At 51.3% G+C, this 18,013-nt stretch overlaps 1 protein-coding gene across 5 annotated transcripts in view; it reads right to left on the bottom strand.

Moving 5' to 3' along the window:
- Positions 1-6,744: 6,744 nt before the first annotated feature.
- The window catches only part of KDM4A (lysine demethylase 4A), a 44,318-nt gene continuing 33,049 nt past the window's right edge, over positions 6,745-18,013 (bottom strand). For 3 of the 5 annotated variants that reach the window (XM_011232752.3, XM_002925556.4, XM_011232751.3), the window contains exons 16-22: positions 17,798-17,853; positions 14,960-15,068; positions 14,438-14,623; positions 11,428-11,598; positions 8,363-8,482; positions 7,996-8,088; positions 7,724-7,864 (exon numbers count right to left, since the gene is read on the bottom strand). In XM_011232752.3, coding sequence (XP_011231054.1) covers positions 7,724-7,864; positions 7,996-8,088; positions 8,363-8,482; positions 11,428-11,598; positions 14,438-14,623; positions 14,960-15,068; positions 17,798-17,853 — 876 coding nt within the window. Of the gene's footprint in view, positions 7,865-7,995; positions 8,089-8,362; positions 8,483-11,427; positions 11,599-14,437; positions 14,624-14,959; positions 15,069-17,797; positions 17,854-18,013 lie in introns of all 5 variants that reach the window. The other 2 variants (XM_034650852.1, XM_034650859.1) reach the window with 2 other exon arrangements.

Raw genomic sequence — 18,013 nt, 5'->3', positions numbered from 1 at the left:
TCCACCCAGCTAATAACCAGTGATTCTTCAAGACCTAGGTTAGGTGTGAATTTCCCTGGAAAACCGTTATTTATATGCCAAGTGTGATACCAGGTCTCATTCTGGAGATCCCACAGGACCCTCAAACACAGCCCTTGTGACAATGTATTTTAACTGCTGGCTTACTGGCGTCTGGTCCTACCAGACTATAGGTCCCTTTAAGCCAGGGACACATCCCTTTCTTATTTACAATGCCATGACCTAGCACAGGGCCTTGCACAAAGCACTTGCTCAGTAAATATCTGTGGGATGACTGGAGTGCCTTGTGTGATGGGGGACACAGACATGCACACTACTAAGTAAAATAAAATATGACAAATGTGGAAATAAGAAAGGTGTGGTGGGAATGCTGTCCAAGGAAAGGGAAAAAAGGTAGGAAAATCTGAGGGAACCCTTCTACCTATATTCCTGGGGTTCCTCAAAGTTTTTTTCAAATCCTGCTGCGGCTGCTGCTGGTGATATTCACGAACGTGACTGCTTACTCCGAACCAGGTACTCTGCAAAGCGCTTTACATAAACCAACTCTTTTGATTCACCCTCTGCATTGAAAACACCCTATGCATTTTACTGATAACCTCAGGCTCGAGAAGACACTTGCTCAATGTCCGAATAATAAGTGGCAGAGACAAGATTTCAACCCAGATCTTGTCTCCTGAACCATAGCTCCAACCAGCACTCTATGCTTCTATGCTTCTATTCTTTATCGAAACTGAAGTCTCGGGGCGCCTGGGTGGCTCAGTCAGTTGAGCATCCAACTCCTGGTTTCAGCTCAGGTCACGATCTCAGGGTCAGGAGATTGAGCCCTGCATCGGGTTCTGCTCTCAATGCGGAGTGTGCTTGAAATTTTCTGCCCCTCTCCCTGCTCGCTCTCTCTCTCTCTCTCTCTCTCTCTCAAATAAATATTTTTTAAAAAAACAAAGTGAAATTTCCTCCCCAAATACCAAAGTTTGATGGCCTCAAGGAAACCCAATTAAATCAAAGTTAAACTAAGATTCCTTTTCAGTTTAATGATACAAGTGAAAATGTACCTCCAGTTATTTCACTCTTCCTGGCTAAATAGCCTGAATATAATTTAACTTTCGGGGGGATGCCTCAGGACCGTTCCTGTGTTCATTACCGACAGCGTCGTAGAACAGTGATGCCCTTGGCATGACTGTGCTGGGCCCAGGGTACACCAGCCTGCCCTTGTACCAGCAGCCCTGGACTGCGGGCATGTACAGTGCCTGCTATGGAGTCCCAAGTTCCCAATCCACCCTCCTCCCATGCCCAGTTAGAGACCCTATTTCTTGCTACTGTCAATATGTGTGTCTCTAGCAGGCCATCTGACTCTGCTCCCACCAATCGTCTATGGACTGTGGGAACATTATGCTCAGATGATCTCCATCAGCCGGGGTCCCTGAGTGAGTGAGGAGCACGGTTCCCTGTGCACTCATGCTGGACATGTGGCATGAACGAGAAATTAACTTTTGTTCTGTTAAGCCACTTAAGTCTTAATGGGTTTTTGTTAATGCAGCCTAATCCAAGCTATCCAGATCCATACATCAGATCATCAGATCTCTCTCTCTCTTTTTCAAGATTTTATTTTAACAACCCAGAGACCGAGAGTCGCATGCTCCACTGACTGAGCCGGCCTGGCACCCCTCATCAGATCTCTTCGGAAGGAATTCTCTCACATAAGTAACTCTCTTTACAGATTTTATGATGACCATTTTGTTTGTACAAAGAATGTTCTTTGCATCCACCGTGGTCCAAAGCTATGTTCAATACAAAACACACCTGTCAAGTACCTACTACGTACAAAGCACTGTGCTAGACGATGAAGAAGAAAGTCTACATCTGAAAAAGTTTGTCTTATGTTGACAATTGTGCCAAAAAGGCAGACTCTAGTGTTATAATGGTTTAAAGGAGAGACAAGTCCCATCTAGATGGGAAGAAAAGTACAGGAAAGTTTCACAAAAGAAGTTCCACATCACATGGCCCTGAACTTGGGTAAGAACCAACAATTAGAGATTCAAGGGGGTCATTTAAGATAGAAAAAGCAACATAAGCAAAGATAGGGGGCACAAACAGCACAGCCAAAGAGCAAATGGTTCTACTGACCTGGAAAAAAATAATAAAATCTAAGGGAATGGTAAGAAATGAGTTTACCCATAGTGTCTCTGCCGGGCTGGTCTGTGCTTAATTCAACCGACAACAGCGAACTGTGAAAAGTCTTGACTGGGGAAGTGAGATATCTGGAAGCGATAGCTGTACACAGGATAGATGGGAGGAAAGAAAAAAAAAATGTTGGGGGGACGGTTCCTGAAATAATTCAAGGGCATGGTATCGATGACCCCAAATAAGCCTGATGACAGTAGAAATGGAAAGCAGCAGATGTCAAAAATAGTGCAGTGGTCTATCAGCAAGACCTGGCAACCAAGTGAACACACGGGGAGAGAAGGAAGGTAAGAGGGCACCTCGAGGTGGAGATCCTGGGTAGCCACAAGGACGGTCAGTCCATGGGGCTGAGATTAATCAGAAAAGTGACAAGACCCAACACAGTGCAACTGTATATTCTTCTGATGGCTAGCTGAAGTAAATGCTACTGCTACCTGTTTATCCTTTGCCCTGCCTGAGACAAAGTTCCTTCTTCATTCGATGCAGCCCACCTACCTTTGTTATACAAACTTACCTCCCAGTTTCTCCAACAAGAACCCCCTGGAATCACCCATGAGCATTTCGGGTCTCCCCTGCCCCCCTGACCATCCCCACTTTCTCGCTTCCTCCCTTCTTCTTCATCCCCCAGGCTTAACCCAGTCGTGGCTCAAGGCAAACCTCAGCTCCCCCGTGGAACCTTCCTCAAACACATGGGCTTCTCCTTTTCCTGGATTCTCCTACCTACCGTCTAGGAATTCTAGAGGTGATATCATCAGTTATTAGTGTCCTGTGTGCCCTGTACTCCCACAGCCACCTCCTAGGCTGATCAGAACGAGTCCCTTACATTACAGGTCTTCGGTTTCCCCATACTCACACTGCCTTACCCACAACATGTATTCATTAGACACTTTATTGATGATCCAAAGTCAATTACTCTAAGAACAGGCACATCTTATTCCCTCCTCAATAATTTACTTTTATTAAACCACGACTACACACTTAGCCATGCAAAATAGTGAGATTCATCACTTAACACTTCAAGATGTCCTTGAGTGAACAATCTTTCATCTTAGAAGCCGTTATTGCCTGAAGAGGTGATTTGAAAACACCATTTGGTCATAAATTTCTGTGCCACCTTCCTTTTAATCCTTTTGACTTGAAGATATACCAAACAGCTCAATGATCATTACTCCAAGGTGATTTTGACTTAGAAACAACCTAATTTTCCATGAGGACTATTTTAGGAACCTAACAAAAGCTTTTGTTCCACCTTCAAGTTCCACTAGGTATAGTATAGACAACTCAAACACAAAAGTTTGGGAACAAAAAAGTTCCCAATTTTTACAACATAACTGCTGCTTTCATTGGTCTCTCTCTCAATTAACTACTATGACTTAGTTCACACGTTCCACACTCCTTCCTCATTTGTGAGGGAAGCACAAACAGAAATGAAGTTTATTGAGGAATCATAAAAATGAGCAGTGGTAAAAAAGAAAAGAAAAGAAAAGAAAAGAGGAAAGGAAAGAGAAAGGAAAAGAAAGGAAAGGAAAGGAAAGGAAGGAAGGAAGGGAGGGAGGAAGGAAGGAAAGAAGGAAGGAAGGAAGGAAGGAAGGAAGGAAGGAAGGAAGGAAGAAGAAAGAAAGAAAGAAAGAAAGAAAGAAAGAAAGAAAGAAAGAAAGAAAGAAAAAGAAAGAAAGAAATCCAACACATCCGTGGGACACCATCCTCCCCAAACCAGCCCTCATAACGAAAATATTTCGTCTTGCAAGCAAAATCCCCGAACTAACAATGGGGAGAAGTGCCAGAAGGAAAGGAAGCCAGAGAGGTGTCCTTTGCCAATCCAACTGACCCGGTCCCCTGAACGTCTGGCTGCCAGTCAAGCAGTGAGCAATGACAACCGTTAGCAGTGCGTGCAGATTCCCGCTCAAGCTTTCCCTGGACTTTTCCTTCCCCTCTTCCCACAGCAGAGGCCCGCTCGCCCGTCCCTCCTCTGTGCAAAGGTGCGCGGCGCTGCGGGGTCTCGCACGCAGGTGACCTCACACGGCGCGGCCCGGGTCCAGCCGTCCTCCCCCGAGGCCTGGCTGCTTCCCCCTTCCCCGGCGAGGTCGCCCGGCGGCCGGGCTCCGAGCCCCAGTCCGAGCCGGACCTCATTGCTCGGGGGGCAGCTAGGCCGTGCCCCCACCCTCCCTTCCCCAGCGCGAGCGGACCGGCTCCGCGCCCCGCCGGNNNNGCGGAGCGCTCGGCCGCGACCCGGGGACGGCGCGACCACCAATCCCGCTCTCCGCCACAGCGCCCTCGCCGGGGGTCGGGCATCCGCGGGCCAATGGGGCCGCGGGAGCCGGGCGGGGCGCCGCGCTGACCAATGCAGAGCTGCGCTGCGGGCAGCGGGCGAGCGCAAGCTCGCGGAGGCCCAATAGGCACGGGCACCCCCAGTTTCCCGACCCGCCCACCCCACCCTCTGCGGGGACACGGGCTGCGGGCGCTGCGGAGCCCCGTCGGGCCGAGCGGGCCCGGCCTGCAGGCCAGCGCGGACGCCTTTCCTCGGCTTCCCGGAGCGCAGCCGCCGCCTGGAGGAATCCTCCTCCCCGGCTTCACGCCCGGGAGGGCGCGCGTTCGGGAGACAGACGTCCGATGCCCGCGGGCGTGAGCCAGCTCCTCGGGAGCCTGTTTCCTTGCGGGCGCGGAGGGCTGGCGGCCTCCCGGGCGCAGATGCAGTGTGGCCACGGTCATTCCACAAGGGCCGCAGCTGTCGCTGGGAGCCCGGCTGAACGCCGCCAGTGGGCTCCCTGAGGCCCAAGATTTGGGGGCCTCTAACGGGCTGGGCGACCCTGCCCGATCCTGTGGCGTATAAGGGGACAGGGTTCCCTGCTGTATTGCCCATTTCAGTGTGGCAGAAAATGTTTAGTCCGGGCACAGAACCACTCTTTGCAGCTCCCGAGGTCCCAGCTCTCTCCCACCCTACCTCATTCCCACAGCTGAGCACCGGCATCCATCTGGGGCACAATTTGAAACATACCACCTATGGGATGGACAGAAGGGAGAAAGTACTGTCGGGGTACGATCTTTGGTTGCCAACCCAGAGATCTACCTTAGGAAAGGAGGCGGTTTGTCCTGACAGTAAGGCTTCCCTGGAATCTGTCCTCTAGGGCCTGGACCTGACTGCACTGGCAGGCAGTGAGGAAGAAAACCAATGGCCTGTTTTGTGGGATTTGAGCAAGTCTCATCACCTCTAATCCTCGGTTTCCCCAGAGTTATTACTTTAGGCAAAATTCAAAGCGCAGAATTTCTAGAAAAAGGCAGCTGTTAAGAGCTCTGCTGGGGTTAGACCAGGCACCTCAGCCCTGCAGCTCCTTCAGCAGGAATGGAGATGGAGATGGTGGGGTCCACGAGAGGTAGCAGGGCCTGGGACCCTGGCAAGTCTGGAGAAGTGTTCCTTCCCTTCAAAGATATGTGCTCCTAAGGCTCAACATTCACTGAGGCCCCGTCCCACCTCACCTCCCGAGTGAATTCTTGGATGCTGGACAAAAGTCAACTTCCCTATCTTGGCCCCAGGAGGGAGCTGGCATAGAAAAGTTATCTTTGAAACCCGCTGCTCCTCCCTTACCCCCACAGACACCACAGCAACCACCTCCCAAGCCCCAGGATACAGACAAGCATCGAGAATTGCTGAGCTGACCCAAGTCTCTCTAGCACCTACACAGGGCCATGAAACAAGTGCCCGGTCATCCAAGGGCCAGCTGGAGCAGCTCTGCTGTGCCCAAGCCCTGCACCTGGTCACTGGCCCCGCCCTGCCCTGCTGGGGCTGCTCCATCCTCCACCACCTACACCCCAGGAACCACCAGACAAAGGGACTGGATCTTTCTCCAGGGAAGTTTCTTACCAACTACAGGCAGCTGTCCCCCACTGGATCCCACTGGGGGTCAAGTCCCTTGCTCTCAAAGCACCTTTATGCTGGTTCCACAATTTGCATGGAACACAGATGATAGGAATTTAGACCAGCTCCATGAACATAATCAAGTGCAGCAGAAGAGCGAGACCAAAAAACCAGTTTGACTGCGAAAGTGCTCTGGACCTCCAGCCCCTCCTTCCCATACCTAAGGCAAAGGAAGCAAAACAAGGTGCTCCTAGCCCCAGGTGCCTCTGCCTCCCACGTGTCATCTTGCTTGGTCTAACACACAGCCACAGGACCAGGACTTGACAAGGAACCCATCGCTTGTAGGACAGCTTCCTGGATCCTGAGTCTTCTTAAAATACCTGCTCCTGCTCCGGAGCTTATGACTAGATATACCCCTAGCCTGACCCTGGGCCACTCAGGCTCCTTGGGGCAGACACAGCCAATCCTCTGCTCAACACACTTTATTGCTAAGGACAAGGTGATGCACCAGTTTTCAAAATAATTTGGTTTATAGCGTTCATACGTAACAAAAAACAGGGAAGTATTATAAATCTGATTTTTGTATACACAGGGTATAGGTGTGAAGCCCTCCAATCCTGGGCCCAGGCAAACANGGCAAACAAATTCATGAGGAGCAAAAACCTGTTTAACCCCTTCAGTGTTGCCCTCCAGTCCCACCCCCACCCCCAAATCAGCTCCCTCCCACCCCCAGACCAGGGACATATCTAAACGTGCCCCTGGTCTCCAGTGGCCCCAATTCATCTTAACCCTCCCAGCCCCTGCATGATTGCAATTTTCTGTCGACAGAATCACCCACCAGGCTCTGCCTGCTTCCATCATTAGGAACCCCCTTCAGGGTGTCTCCCACCCACACCCTCTAATACTGTGCCACAGAGGCTCTGTGCCTAGAGTGATATGGGCACAAACCCATGTTACCCCCTATCTTCTCCTTCAACACAGGACAAAGAGGTGGCATTAACTCCTTAACATCTCAATACCACAGCTTTGCCAGCACTCCCTTGAGGCAGTTCCAGGGACAGACAGATGCCACACTCATCTCCAGCCAACCCCCAAGAGCCTTTACTCAGCTCAGCTGAGGGCAGAATTTCACATTTTGTTTGCCCTGGACAGGCAAGGAAGAAAGTAAAGGCCAGGGGCTGGCAGAAGCTGGTCCAGACCAAACATACACGCACACGCACATACACGCACGCCCCCACACACACACATATGCACACACACACACACACGCACACACACACACATAAATACAAAAGGGGGAGGGAGTAAGCACCAGCACCTCTGCTGAGTTGGTGCCGGTGACTGTTAGGAAGCTAAGTCCTAGGCAACCAGCCCAGCCAGCACAGTCGACCCCACTGTAGACTGGGGCCAGCGCGGCCCCAGCATTTCAGTGCTCAGCCCTTCAGCGGGGAGCTAGGCGGCTGCTGCCACGTGTCCAAGAAAGGCTGTCCTTTCACTACAGCGGAATGCAACGGGGAGCAGGGGCATGAGAAGACGATGGGGTCGGTTATTCCATTCCTTTTCATTTTACAACTTCGCTTTCAGAGACTTCAGAGTTCCAAGCGTCTGCTGTGCTGTGGAACCCCACAGTGCTCTCGCCTTGATGGCTGGGCACCTGCTGGCCCCTGGAAGCACCTACTCCATGATGGCTCGGTATAGTGCAGGCTCGATGTAATCTTCCCGGTATCTTGAGTTGATCACTCGTTGCCGTTTCTTTTCCTGCTTAACTTCCTTCTCGGTGAAAATCTCATTGAAGCGCATGTCTGAGGCTACGGACTATAGACGAATAAGCAGGGTGAATGAGCACTCTGTGGCCAACCACCCCGGGGAAAGAACAAAAGGACACACCCTTGCCTTGTTCCTTCCCTCCCAGGCGAGAACCAAGGGCACACAGAAAACACACTCACCAGTCTGGACTTGACTCTCTTGGGAAGCTCTTCGTCCAGTGTGTACACGTCATCTCTCTTAACCACAAGCTGTGAGCCATCCTCAAACTCCACCTACCGAGAAAACAAAGACCTTTGGCTAAGATATCCCTGACTCCCTGGCCCACTGTGCACAGTGGCAATTTCCTGCCATCACAGGAAGGATCCAGAACACTGAAGGAAGGACTGCCAAATTTGAAGCCACTTCTGGCAGACAGGACACAGGGCAGCCCCAAGCTCTGAAAAGGTTCTTACTAACCACTGAGCTCTCCCAGGAGCAAAGATTCGCCTCTGGCCTAAGAGGAAACACTGAATTAATCAAGTACCCCCCAAAAAAACCTTTGGCTACCTGGTACATCTGGATGGGGTGGGAGGCCACAAATTTGGCTCCGTAGACTTGGCCATCTGTCCATCTCACTTGGACCACTTCTCCTTCAGCAGGAGGACCCAACTGGAGACAGTCCTGACTCTGAGGGAACAGTAAGGGAGAAGAGTGAAAGGAAGATTCCCTCTGAGCAAGGGGTTACCACCATCTACTTAGAGAAGAATGAACCAGGACAAATTCCTGCTCCGACATCCAAGCAAGGCAGGCTCTCTCTGTCTGCCCCATCTCTGCTCCTGACGCTCTGAGGTGACGGAAAAGAGCAGCCAGAATAAACTTACAGTAAACTTAAACACAGTGCCAAGATCAAGAATCCTTCTTGCATTCCTTTAACTGTCCCGCTGAAGATCAGAGGACAGGGCTCTGCCCTGAAGAAATACTAGAATGAGGATTTCAGAGTACTATTAAAAACATGACTAGCCCCTTTCTCTGTGCTGACCCTTAGAGGGGAGGGGAGGAAAGGAAAGGAACCTGGTTTCACCTAACAATGTCTCTTGATGAAGCAGAAAAACGTATTTTGTCAAACCTTAGTCCCTGAGTACATGTGAGTACTCAAAGACAGACACTCTGGCTACAGGCTGAAGGACAATGGTTATCTTGAGGAAAAGCACTGTGTAACTGAATTGTGAGCTGCTTTTTTTCATGGAGCACCAGCTTTATTTGAAGAACTGGCTGACAGACAAACTATGGTTATTCAGACTTGAGTACTGGCAGACATCCTCTTGGAAATGAATGAAATAAGCCTGTCACTTCAAGAAAAATAAATGATAGTACTGCCAATAATAAAACTAAAGCTTTTAGAAAAATTAGAACTTCAGAATAGTTGTATCACCACAATAAGCGTAAAGCTTTGCCAAATTTAAAGATATTTCTGAGGGGCACCAGGCAGGCTCCACTGATGGAATATGTGACTTTTGATCTCAGGGTTGTGGGTTCGAGCCCCGAGTTGGGTGTAGAGATTACTTTTTAAAAAATCATTTAAATAAATAAAGACATTTCTGAGAATAGTGATACTAATCACTGTTTTGACACTGTATAATAAAAATAACATTTGGAAGATATGCACAGCCCAATGCATGAGTACTTTCTAAATGACCAATGTAAGATGTTACAAAATTATACATACGTAAGATTCCTTCTCAGTGCAAGATAAGCCAGTGGATTTCAATGTGACAGAGCGTGCAAAGTTTGCTGACCTACTTTCAGATTCCACCCTGCAACTAACTTTTAAGAAACCACGACTCATTGACTGTTGGTATAGTATCAAAGAATAATCAAATGGTATGAAAGGCTATTAAAAGACTTCTCCCCTTGGGGCGCCTGGGTGGCACAGCGGTTAAGCGTCTGCCTTCGGCTCAGGGCGTGATCCTGGCGTTATGGGATCGAGCCCCACATCAGGCTCCTCCACTATGAGCCTGCTTCTTCCTCTCCCACTCCTCCTGCTTGTGTTCCCTCTCTCGCTGGCTGTCTCTCTCTCTGTCAAATAAATAAATAAAATCTTTAAAAAAAAAAAAAAAAGACTTCTCCCCTTTCCATTTACAACAGAACTGTGTGAGGCTGGATTGTCTTCATATACTTTAACCAAAACAATGTACAACAGATTGAATGAAGATATAACACTAAAGAGATTTGGCAGAATTTGGGGCGCCTAGCTGGCTCAGTTGATAGAGCATGTGACTCGATCTCAGGGTCGTGAGTTTGAGCCCCATGTTGGGTGTAAAGATAATAAATAAATAAATAAATAAATAAATAAATAAATAAAAAAAATGTTAAAAAAATAATAGACATGCAGAACTGTAGAAAAATGGCATTCTTCCCACTAATATTGTTTTAAAATTGTTATTTTTCTATTTAAAAACCCAGATTTTTTTTTTTAAGATTTTATTTACTTGACAGAGAAAGACAGCCCAAGCAGGGGGAGCAGCAGGTAGAGGGAGGGGGGGAAGCACGCTCCCTGCTGAGCAGGGAAGCCCGACGTGGGGCTCTATCCCAGGACCCTAGAATCATGACCTGAGCCAAAGGCAGACACCTAACCAACTGAGCCACCCAGGCACCCCATAAAAAAACCCAGATTATTTTAAATCAATTAATCACCATTTTAATTTCCAGTAAATATTGATAGGCATTACCCACAAAAAAGCTCTGTGGGCTCCTCAGTAGTCCTGAGATCACGGATCTGTAAGTTAGAGATACCACTACCTGTTTCTCAGAACTGGTATGAAAAGTGAGAGAGACACCTGACCTGGTGTACTAGAACAGCTTAGTAAATTATAGCTATTCTACTGCCACAAATACTATTAACATCATCTTTACTATGACTTAAGTCTACCTTATAATTAATGAATGCGCTTTTAGCAACCAGGTTGCTACTGCAATATAAAGGTGGGAAATACCGGATTTGTTGAAGGCAGAAGTGGCTTCACCCCCTCTATCCTGGTGCTTAGTCTAACACATGAAAAGGCAGAGTGAGGGTAAGGGAAACTCGAACTAAGTCCTGAATCCTGAGCCAGGAAACCCAGAAGTGGGTGTGTCAGGTGTCAATAACATAAGCAGGCCAGGGATATCTCCAAGTAGTTTCTACCAGAAGCCTGCACCTGTAAAGAACCAAAAGCAAATTCCATACATCTACTAAGAGGGCACAACGGGAAAGAGAGCTGGATAATTCTCCAAAATCACGCAGCTACGAATAAGCATAGGAGCTGGTACTGGCACACCAGTCCGTTTCCACTGCCTGGGCTCCTGCACCGCATTACAGCACCTTTCAAGGCTGGTTCAGACCGAAATAGAAGCACGTAGCCCGGTACTGCAGAAAACACAGACTCCTATGAGCTTCTCGAGGAAGCACGGTAGCCCGGCAGCACACAATTTTCTTCACAAGGAAAGACCAGTACCAATGCTTCTTTCTGTTCAGGGAAAGACTGATGGGACTTTGGGCCTGGCTAGCAATGGCAGGCAGACCCACAGTCAGTCTGCCAGCCAGACCTAGACACACCCCCATCCCAGACTGCCCAGAAGCTCCTCGCAGACATTACCACTATGTCCTCAGGATAGAGATTGTCGCTGAAGGAACCATCATCAAAGTTGACTTCATAGAAGGTCTCGGTGGTGAGCCTGACCACCTCACACTGGTAGAAGCGCCCATTCTTGTGCTTGCTAATGACCTTCTGGCCTGCAGTGATGCTCTGCAAGGCCCCCTTGGCACGCTGGAAAAAACAGAGGCTGGGGTTACTCCCACATGGAGTTGACAGGACTGGAAGATGCGGACCAAGATCGATGGTTTTTCTTTCCCAGGGAGAGACGAGCATGGGAAAGGAGAAGTAAAAAGGACTAGGGGATGGGAGGTGACGCAGATCTTTTCAGATACCCAAACCCCAGCAGGGATGCTGTAAGAAACTAGCATCCTGTTTTCGTCCATAAATGTGGCACCCCCTTAGTTCCCAGTCCATACTGTCATACACCTTACACCTAGTTCCCTTACCCCATACTGTCTCCCAGGATAGACTCTTGTGACTTCCCTACTGTTGCCAGGGACTGACCAAATAACACCCACTACTGCATACACAGCTTAGACACACATCAAGGTGGACACTCCACAGGAGATCTGAGCCCAGGGCCCCCGACAATGCCCCACTCTCATCTCAGCACCAGCTCTACACTCGGGGCTATGGCACGAAGGCTGAGGTCCCCTGGATATCCTTAGCTGCATGTGACCAGGGGCTCCCCATTTTAAGGGCCCTGCCATCTCTGGGACCCTCACATCACCCCTCTCACTCTGAACTTGCCCTTGGTGCAAATGGGATCCCAGAGCATGTAGTGGCATCGTATCCAACTACTCCTCCCCAAGTTCTCCAAGCACCGCGCTCCGTCACGCTGGCCGCCTTGCTGTCCCAAAGCATGTGCGCTAAACATGTTCCCGCCTCCGGTCTTTGTCCTGCTGTTCCCTCTACCTAAAACGCTACTCCCCAGTCATCTGCACAGTGGCCCCTCACACCCAAAATGTCAACCTACTGACACTGTGTCTTACTATCTATCCCTCTTCCACTCCCCTTATCCTGCTACGTTTTTATCTACCACACTCCTCCCCATCTGATATACTGTAATTTACACGTTTCTATAGATCTTTCAACTGTATGCAGCAGGAGGACAGGCTTGGTTTTGCCTGGTTCACTGGTATACTCCCAGCACCTAAACCTGGGCCTGACACGTGATAGGCGCTCAGTCAGCATTTGACGAGTAATGAGTGAAAGAAATACTCAACGATCCCCACCTTTTCTCATAGCATCAGCAGTCTACGACTGCCAATTTAAGGATACGGAGCGCTGATGACAATCCCCAAGTCGCTGTCCTGGCTCCATAACCAAACTGCTGCCCCCCAGGGCCGTCAGGGCTCAGCACTACCTCCTCACCACCCCGAGTCTCCTTCTCACAAAGACTATTTTTTCTCTTCCTGAGCCCCTAACCCACCTGACCACCTCTCGTGCTCAGTGACAGGGCTTTATGAAAAAGGAGAATCGAGTCAGCCAACTCTGCCATGACCCCACACGGTAGTGACGGGTTTGCACCTGCAGACTGGTACTCCCATGTCCTTCGCTACCATATTCACTGTACTGTTGACAAGGCTTTACTGCTGTCTCTTCTATCTGACTCTAACTCCCCCAGCTACTCTGACTTCTGACCAGAAGAGCCCGTGACAACTCCTCAGTGTGGGGCACCAACGAGCAAGCTGCCACACCCGGCTGCCCCAGAGCAGACGGCCTCCTGACCCCTCTCCACTGGCTTCTGTCTGTACTCCCTCAGCTACGTCCACTGGCTCCTGCTCTGCCATCTGCCCCTTGTATTAGGAATCGCCAAGCCCAGTTTCTAACGGCAACTGTTAAAAACCAGTAAGATCCAAATCTTCACCCTCACCATTAAAGCAGGTGCCTGCTGGTAGCTCCATCAGAACTCTCCGGAAATGACCTCAAAGTCAAATGTCCTACCCTCTTTTTCACCTCTCCCTCTCTCCCCCAGAAACCAGCCCTACTCTGAATCAGTCCCGGCCACAGTTAAGGAGCATTGTCATATCTGCATCCTCTCCATCTCTCAGGGGGGGTAATCTGAGCCACCTTAAATTCACACTCCTTCACCCCTTCCCATGTTAATCTCTCCAGGGTGGTCAACAAACCCTGTCAAACCCACCCATCGCGGGACCCCACGGTTAGACGTGACCCCAAAGCTCTACCTACATGTTCCCACTGCAGACCTCGCTTCGCTCCCAGGCTAGCCAGTCTTCCTATCTCAAATTCTTATTCTTTGAGCCTTTGAATCCACCACCAGAGTAACTGTTAAGAAATATGGCTCAAAATCGTAATATTTGAAAAGCTCTCCTCATCGAGCAGAAGAGAACTCAAAACTCCCAAGAAGGGCAGTCCAGGGCCTTCCCATCCGGTGCCGCTTGTCCTTCAGCATCAGCCCGGCCATATTCTCAGAACCAGTCTCACGTGTCTGTTCTCCTGAGACGCGTTCCGCTCTGCTTCTGCAGCCCCGAATGCCCTCCCTCTCACAATTCCTACTCACTGCTGAGTCCCACTTCAACTGCCACCTTCTACGCAAACCCTTTCACAACTTATCTAAGATGACATGTAATTCTCTCCAAGCTTCACCATTTAGAGAAGCACAAGAATCCCCACTGCGCGGTGGCTAACGGCTAACTCTTCTGTGCTCTCTACCAGTTCACACTGCAGAGCCCCTGCTCTGCTGCGGACACGCTGTTAGAGAACAGGGACGCCCGCGTTAATGAGCAAGGGCCCCTCGTGGAGGAGTGGCCGACAGGTACACACATAATCACAAGGGATCCACCACAAGCAGTCTGGTGCCAGGGATTAAGAGGTGCAAGGCAGGGAGCAGAGATGGACGGGGCCGCCTCTCTGTCCCTTCCTCACTGGCACTCTCCATAAAGCAGAGCGCCAGAGAGAACACTTGCTGACACAATGAATGGACAGCCTGCAGAGAAAATGATCCTAGAAACCGTCAAGAGGATTCCAGAACGGCATCCTCCCTCACCTCCAGATTAGGGATCTTGTGCCGAAAGCAGGTAATGAAGACGACAAAAGGCCAGTCATCGGGCTGCATCATCACCCCCGCAGCCTGGGCACAGCTCACGTGGAAGGCAGTCGGGCAGCGGCCGTGAGAACACTGCACACAGCAGCCAGCGGTTCTTTTCCTCCGCTTCTTGCAGAAGACGCATTTCTACAACACGAGGCAAACAAGCCAGCGATTCCAGGAGCTACCAGCGCCGTCTCCTCCACCGTTCCCCTGCCCAAATGCACAGAGCCCAACGAGCAATCTTCCTCCCAAAACGACACACACACACACCTCTTTCAGTCTCACATCTGAATGCACGTATCCTCACTAGGTAGTTTTAACCATACGGTGACTCGCAAACCCTGCCCAAAACCAAGGGTAGAAGAGGACCACGGGGCCATGCGGAGGATGCCCTCAGAAACGTCATGTTCTCCTCCACCCAGAGACCTGTCAATGGGGCAATGATGTGCAGAGTCCCCAAGCCCATCTCCTCTTCCTTACCAGTTTGAAGCGCGGCAGGGGAATTTTGCTCACATCCACCGGACTTCTTTCGGCAATGTTGACAAACCTTGCTTCCAAAATTGCCACAGCACACGAGACGTGGACCCACCTGCCAAAAGGCAAAGGCTACCTCAGTTGCCTCTGGGTCCAAGGCTCTGTGGCCTCCTCATCAAATCTATCATCGATTCAAGAGTGGGTGGGCCTGCCCACGGTGCTCCCTCCCCAACCCAACATGGCTCTTACTTCCACCTGCAAGGTCCCAGGACCCAGCAAGGTAAGAACCAGGAGTGTCTCCATACTGAGTATGGAAATGGGTCCCCAGCACACCACCCAAGGTTAGCACAGGGTTGCACTTCTTACACCACAAATGCATTCATAGTCTGTTGCAAAATGAGCAGAACCAAAGCTAACTGAGTGAGGCGAGTTTCAGGGAACAAGAACAAATCTGAGAGCTCTATGCAGACCTCTTTTACCACAGGTGCTGGGTGCTTTCTCAAAATGTCTCCATGTGCACCCTATCTGCCAGTAGCCAGATCTCCCCTCCAGGCCTTCAGCCAAACTCTTCCCCTGGGCAGGAATGACCTCTGCCTCTGCTCCCTTTATCTACAGCACACTCATTCGTTAAGGTCTGGCCCAGGCCCCACCTACACTGATGGATCTGTTCAACGGACATCCTAGAGAATTACAGTTCTGGGCATTTTGAGAAATTGATATGCACCATGATGAGAGCTCTTAAAATCAGGCCAGGTGGAAACCTACCACACAATGTGGGGCTTCTCTGCAAGAGAACAGACTGGTTTGGCGTCGCCCCACAAGGGCAGAACTAGGAATATACGGTGAAGGCGGGAGGCTCAAGCAGAGCCATTTCCGCTCCAAGCAAGGAAGAACTTTCAACAGCGCTTGCTCAGAACTATGAGGAACACGATGACCTTAAGCAATGGCAGCAAAGGCCTTTAAAGGCGAGGAAGCGGCAAGCAGAAGAGCCCTCTGTCTGCAACAGCATGAACGGTGGGGGAGGTTCTTGGGCTGCAGGAGGCTCCGGTTCCCACGTCACGGGCCGGAAGCAACATGCACCACCGGCTGCCCAGCGACCCGTGCCTACTGTCCCTGGACAGCCAGCTTTTCCAGAGCAAACGCTTCATCCCCGTGCGTACTGTCCCCGGACAGCCAGCTGTTCCAGAGCAAACGCTTCATCCCCGTGCGTGCTGTCCCCGGACAGCCAGCTGTTCCAGAGCAAACGCTTCATCCCCGTGCGTGCTGTCCCCGGACAGCCAGCTGTTCCAGAGCAAACGCTCCATCCCCGTGCGTGCTGTCCCCGGACAGCCAGCTGTTCCAGAGCAAACGCTCCATCCCCGTGCGTGCTGTCCCCGGACAGCCAGCTGTTCCAGAGCAAACGCTCCATCCCCGTGCGTGCTGTCCCCGGACAGCCAGCTGTTCCAGAGCAAACGCTCCATCCCCGTGCGTGCTGTCCCCGGACAGCCAGCTGTTCCAGAGCAAACGCTCCATCCCCGTGCGTGCTGTCCCCGGACAGCCAGCTGTTCCAGAGCAAACGCTCCATCCCCGTGCGTGCTGTCCCCGGACAGCCAGCTGTTCCAGAGCAAACGCTCCATCCCCGTGCGTGCTGTCCCCGGACAGCCAGCTGTTCCAGAGCAAACGCTCCATCCCCGTGCGTGCTGTCCCCGGACAGCCAGCTGTTCCAGAGCAAACGCTCCATCCCCGTGCGTGCTGTCCCCGGACAGCCAGCTGTTCCAGAGCAAACGCTCCATCCCCGTGCGTGCTGTCCCCGGACAGCCAGCTGTTCCAGAGCAAACGCTCCATCCCCGTGCGTGCTGTCCCCGGACAGCCAGCTGTTCCAGAGCAAACGCTCCATCCCCGTGCGTGCTGTCCCCGGACAGCCAGCTGTTCCAGAGCAAACGCTCCATCCCCGTGCGTGCTGTCCCCGGACAGCCAGCTGTTCCAGAGCAAACGCTCCATCCCCGTGCGTGCTGTCCCCGGACAGCCAGCTGTTCCAGAGCAAACGCTCCATCCCCGTGCGTGCTGTCCCCGGACAGCCAGCTGTTCCAGAGCAAACGCTCCATCCCCGTGCGTGCTGTCCCCGGACAGCCAGCTGTTCCAGAGCAAACGCTCCATCCCCGTGCGTGCTGTCCCCGGACAGCCAGCTGTTCCAGAGCAAACGCTCCATCCCCGTGCGTGCTGTCCCCGGACAGCCAGCTGTTCCAGAGCAAACGCTTCATTCACCTCTCGCTTCTACCTTGGAACAAGTGAGCTAGACCAGCCACGAAGGGTCGGCTCGGTGAAAAAACGCTGCCTGCCAGCTACGATGCCCAGGCTTCTGTAGCTCTGACCCCACGGCAGGTGGGCGAGGCTAAGCTCTCCTCAATGTCCCACTCTGCGCCCCAGAGACGCTCACCCTCATTCCAACAGCAGGTCTGAGCCAGGGAGAGTGTGCCTGTGGACAAGTGCTCGCAAGCCCATGGCCACAGTGCCCTCTGCACCAGCCCCAGCTACAATAAGGTAACGGTCCTCACTTCCGGCCCCTAGAGCTCTGCCTCATCTGTACAGGGTGTCAAACCTCATGAGGCTGTCTCAGCTCCTTCTAAAGGAAGACATCACTTACACCTCTGCCTCGGAGGAGAAGCTAGATTGGAAAGGTCTAGGGCTGCTTGGCTCCCCTTGGCATCCCATTTTTACAATTAGTCTTGGAGACGCTATTCCAGCTCCAACGATGTGCTTCCCGAACCCTCCATCAGTCATTCTGATGAACAGCCACTGCCCTCTCAGTGCCTCTCTGCACACTGCCCCAGAACGGAACATCGGAGCCACTGCTCGGAAACTCACCTGTCATCATTGGCTCTCTGTAGGGCTCCCCCTCGTAATGAGCACAAACAGCAATCCTGCCAAGAAGGGAGGGGGAGGAAGGGTGGTTACCACCAAGTCATTAACATCCAATCTGCTCTCTCCTTGGCCTCCGTTGGGTAACTGCAGCCTCCACATAAGAAAGCAGCTTAATGGCACGTGGGGCCTCGCCTACACAGTCCATGTAAGCAGGACTCC

This window comes from Ailuropoda melanoleuca, chromosome 2, assembly GCF_002007445.2.
Source record: "Ailuropoda melanoleuca isolate Jingjing chromosome 2, ASM200744v2, whole genome shotgun sequence".
Taxonomy (NCBI): domain Eukaryota; kingdom Metazoa; phylum Chordata; class Mammalia; order Carnivora; family Ursidae; genus Ailuropoda; species Ailuropoda melanoleuca.
Note: the sequence above shows the minus strand (reverse complement) of the source record. Positions and strands in the feature narration are given on the sequence as shown.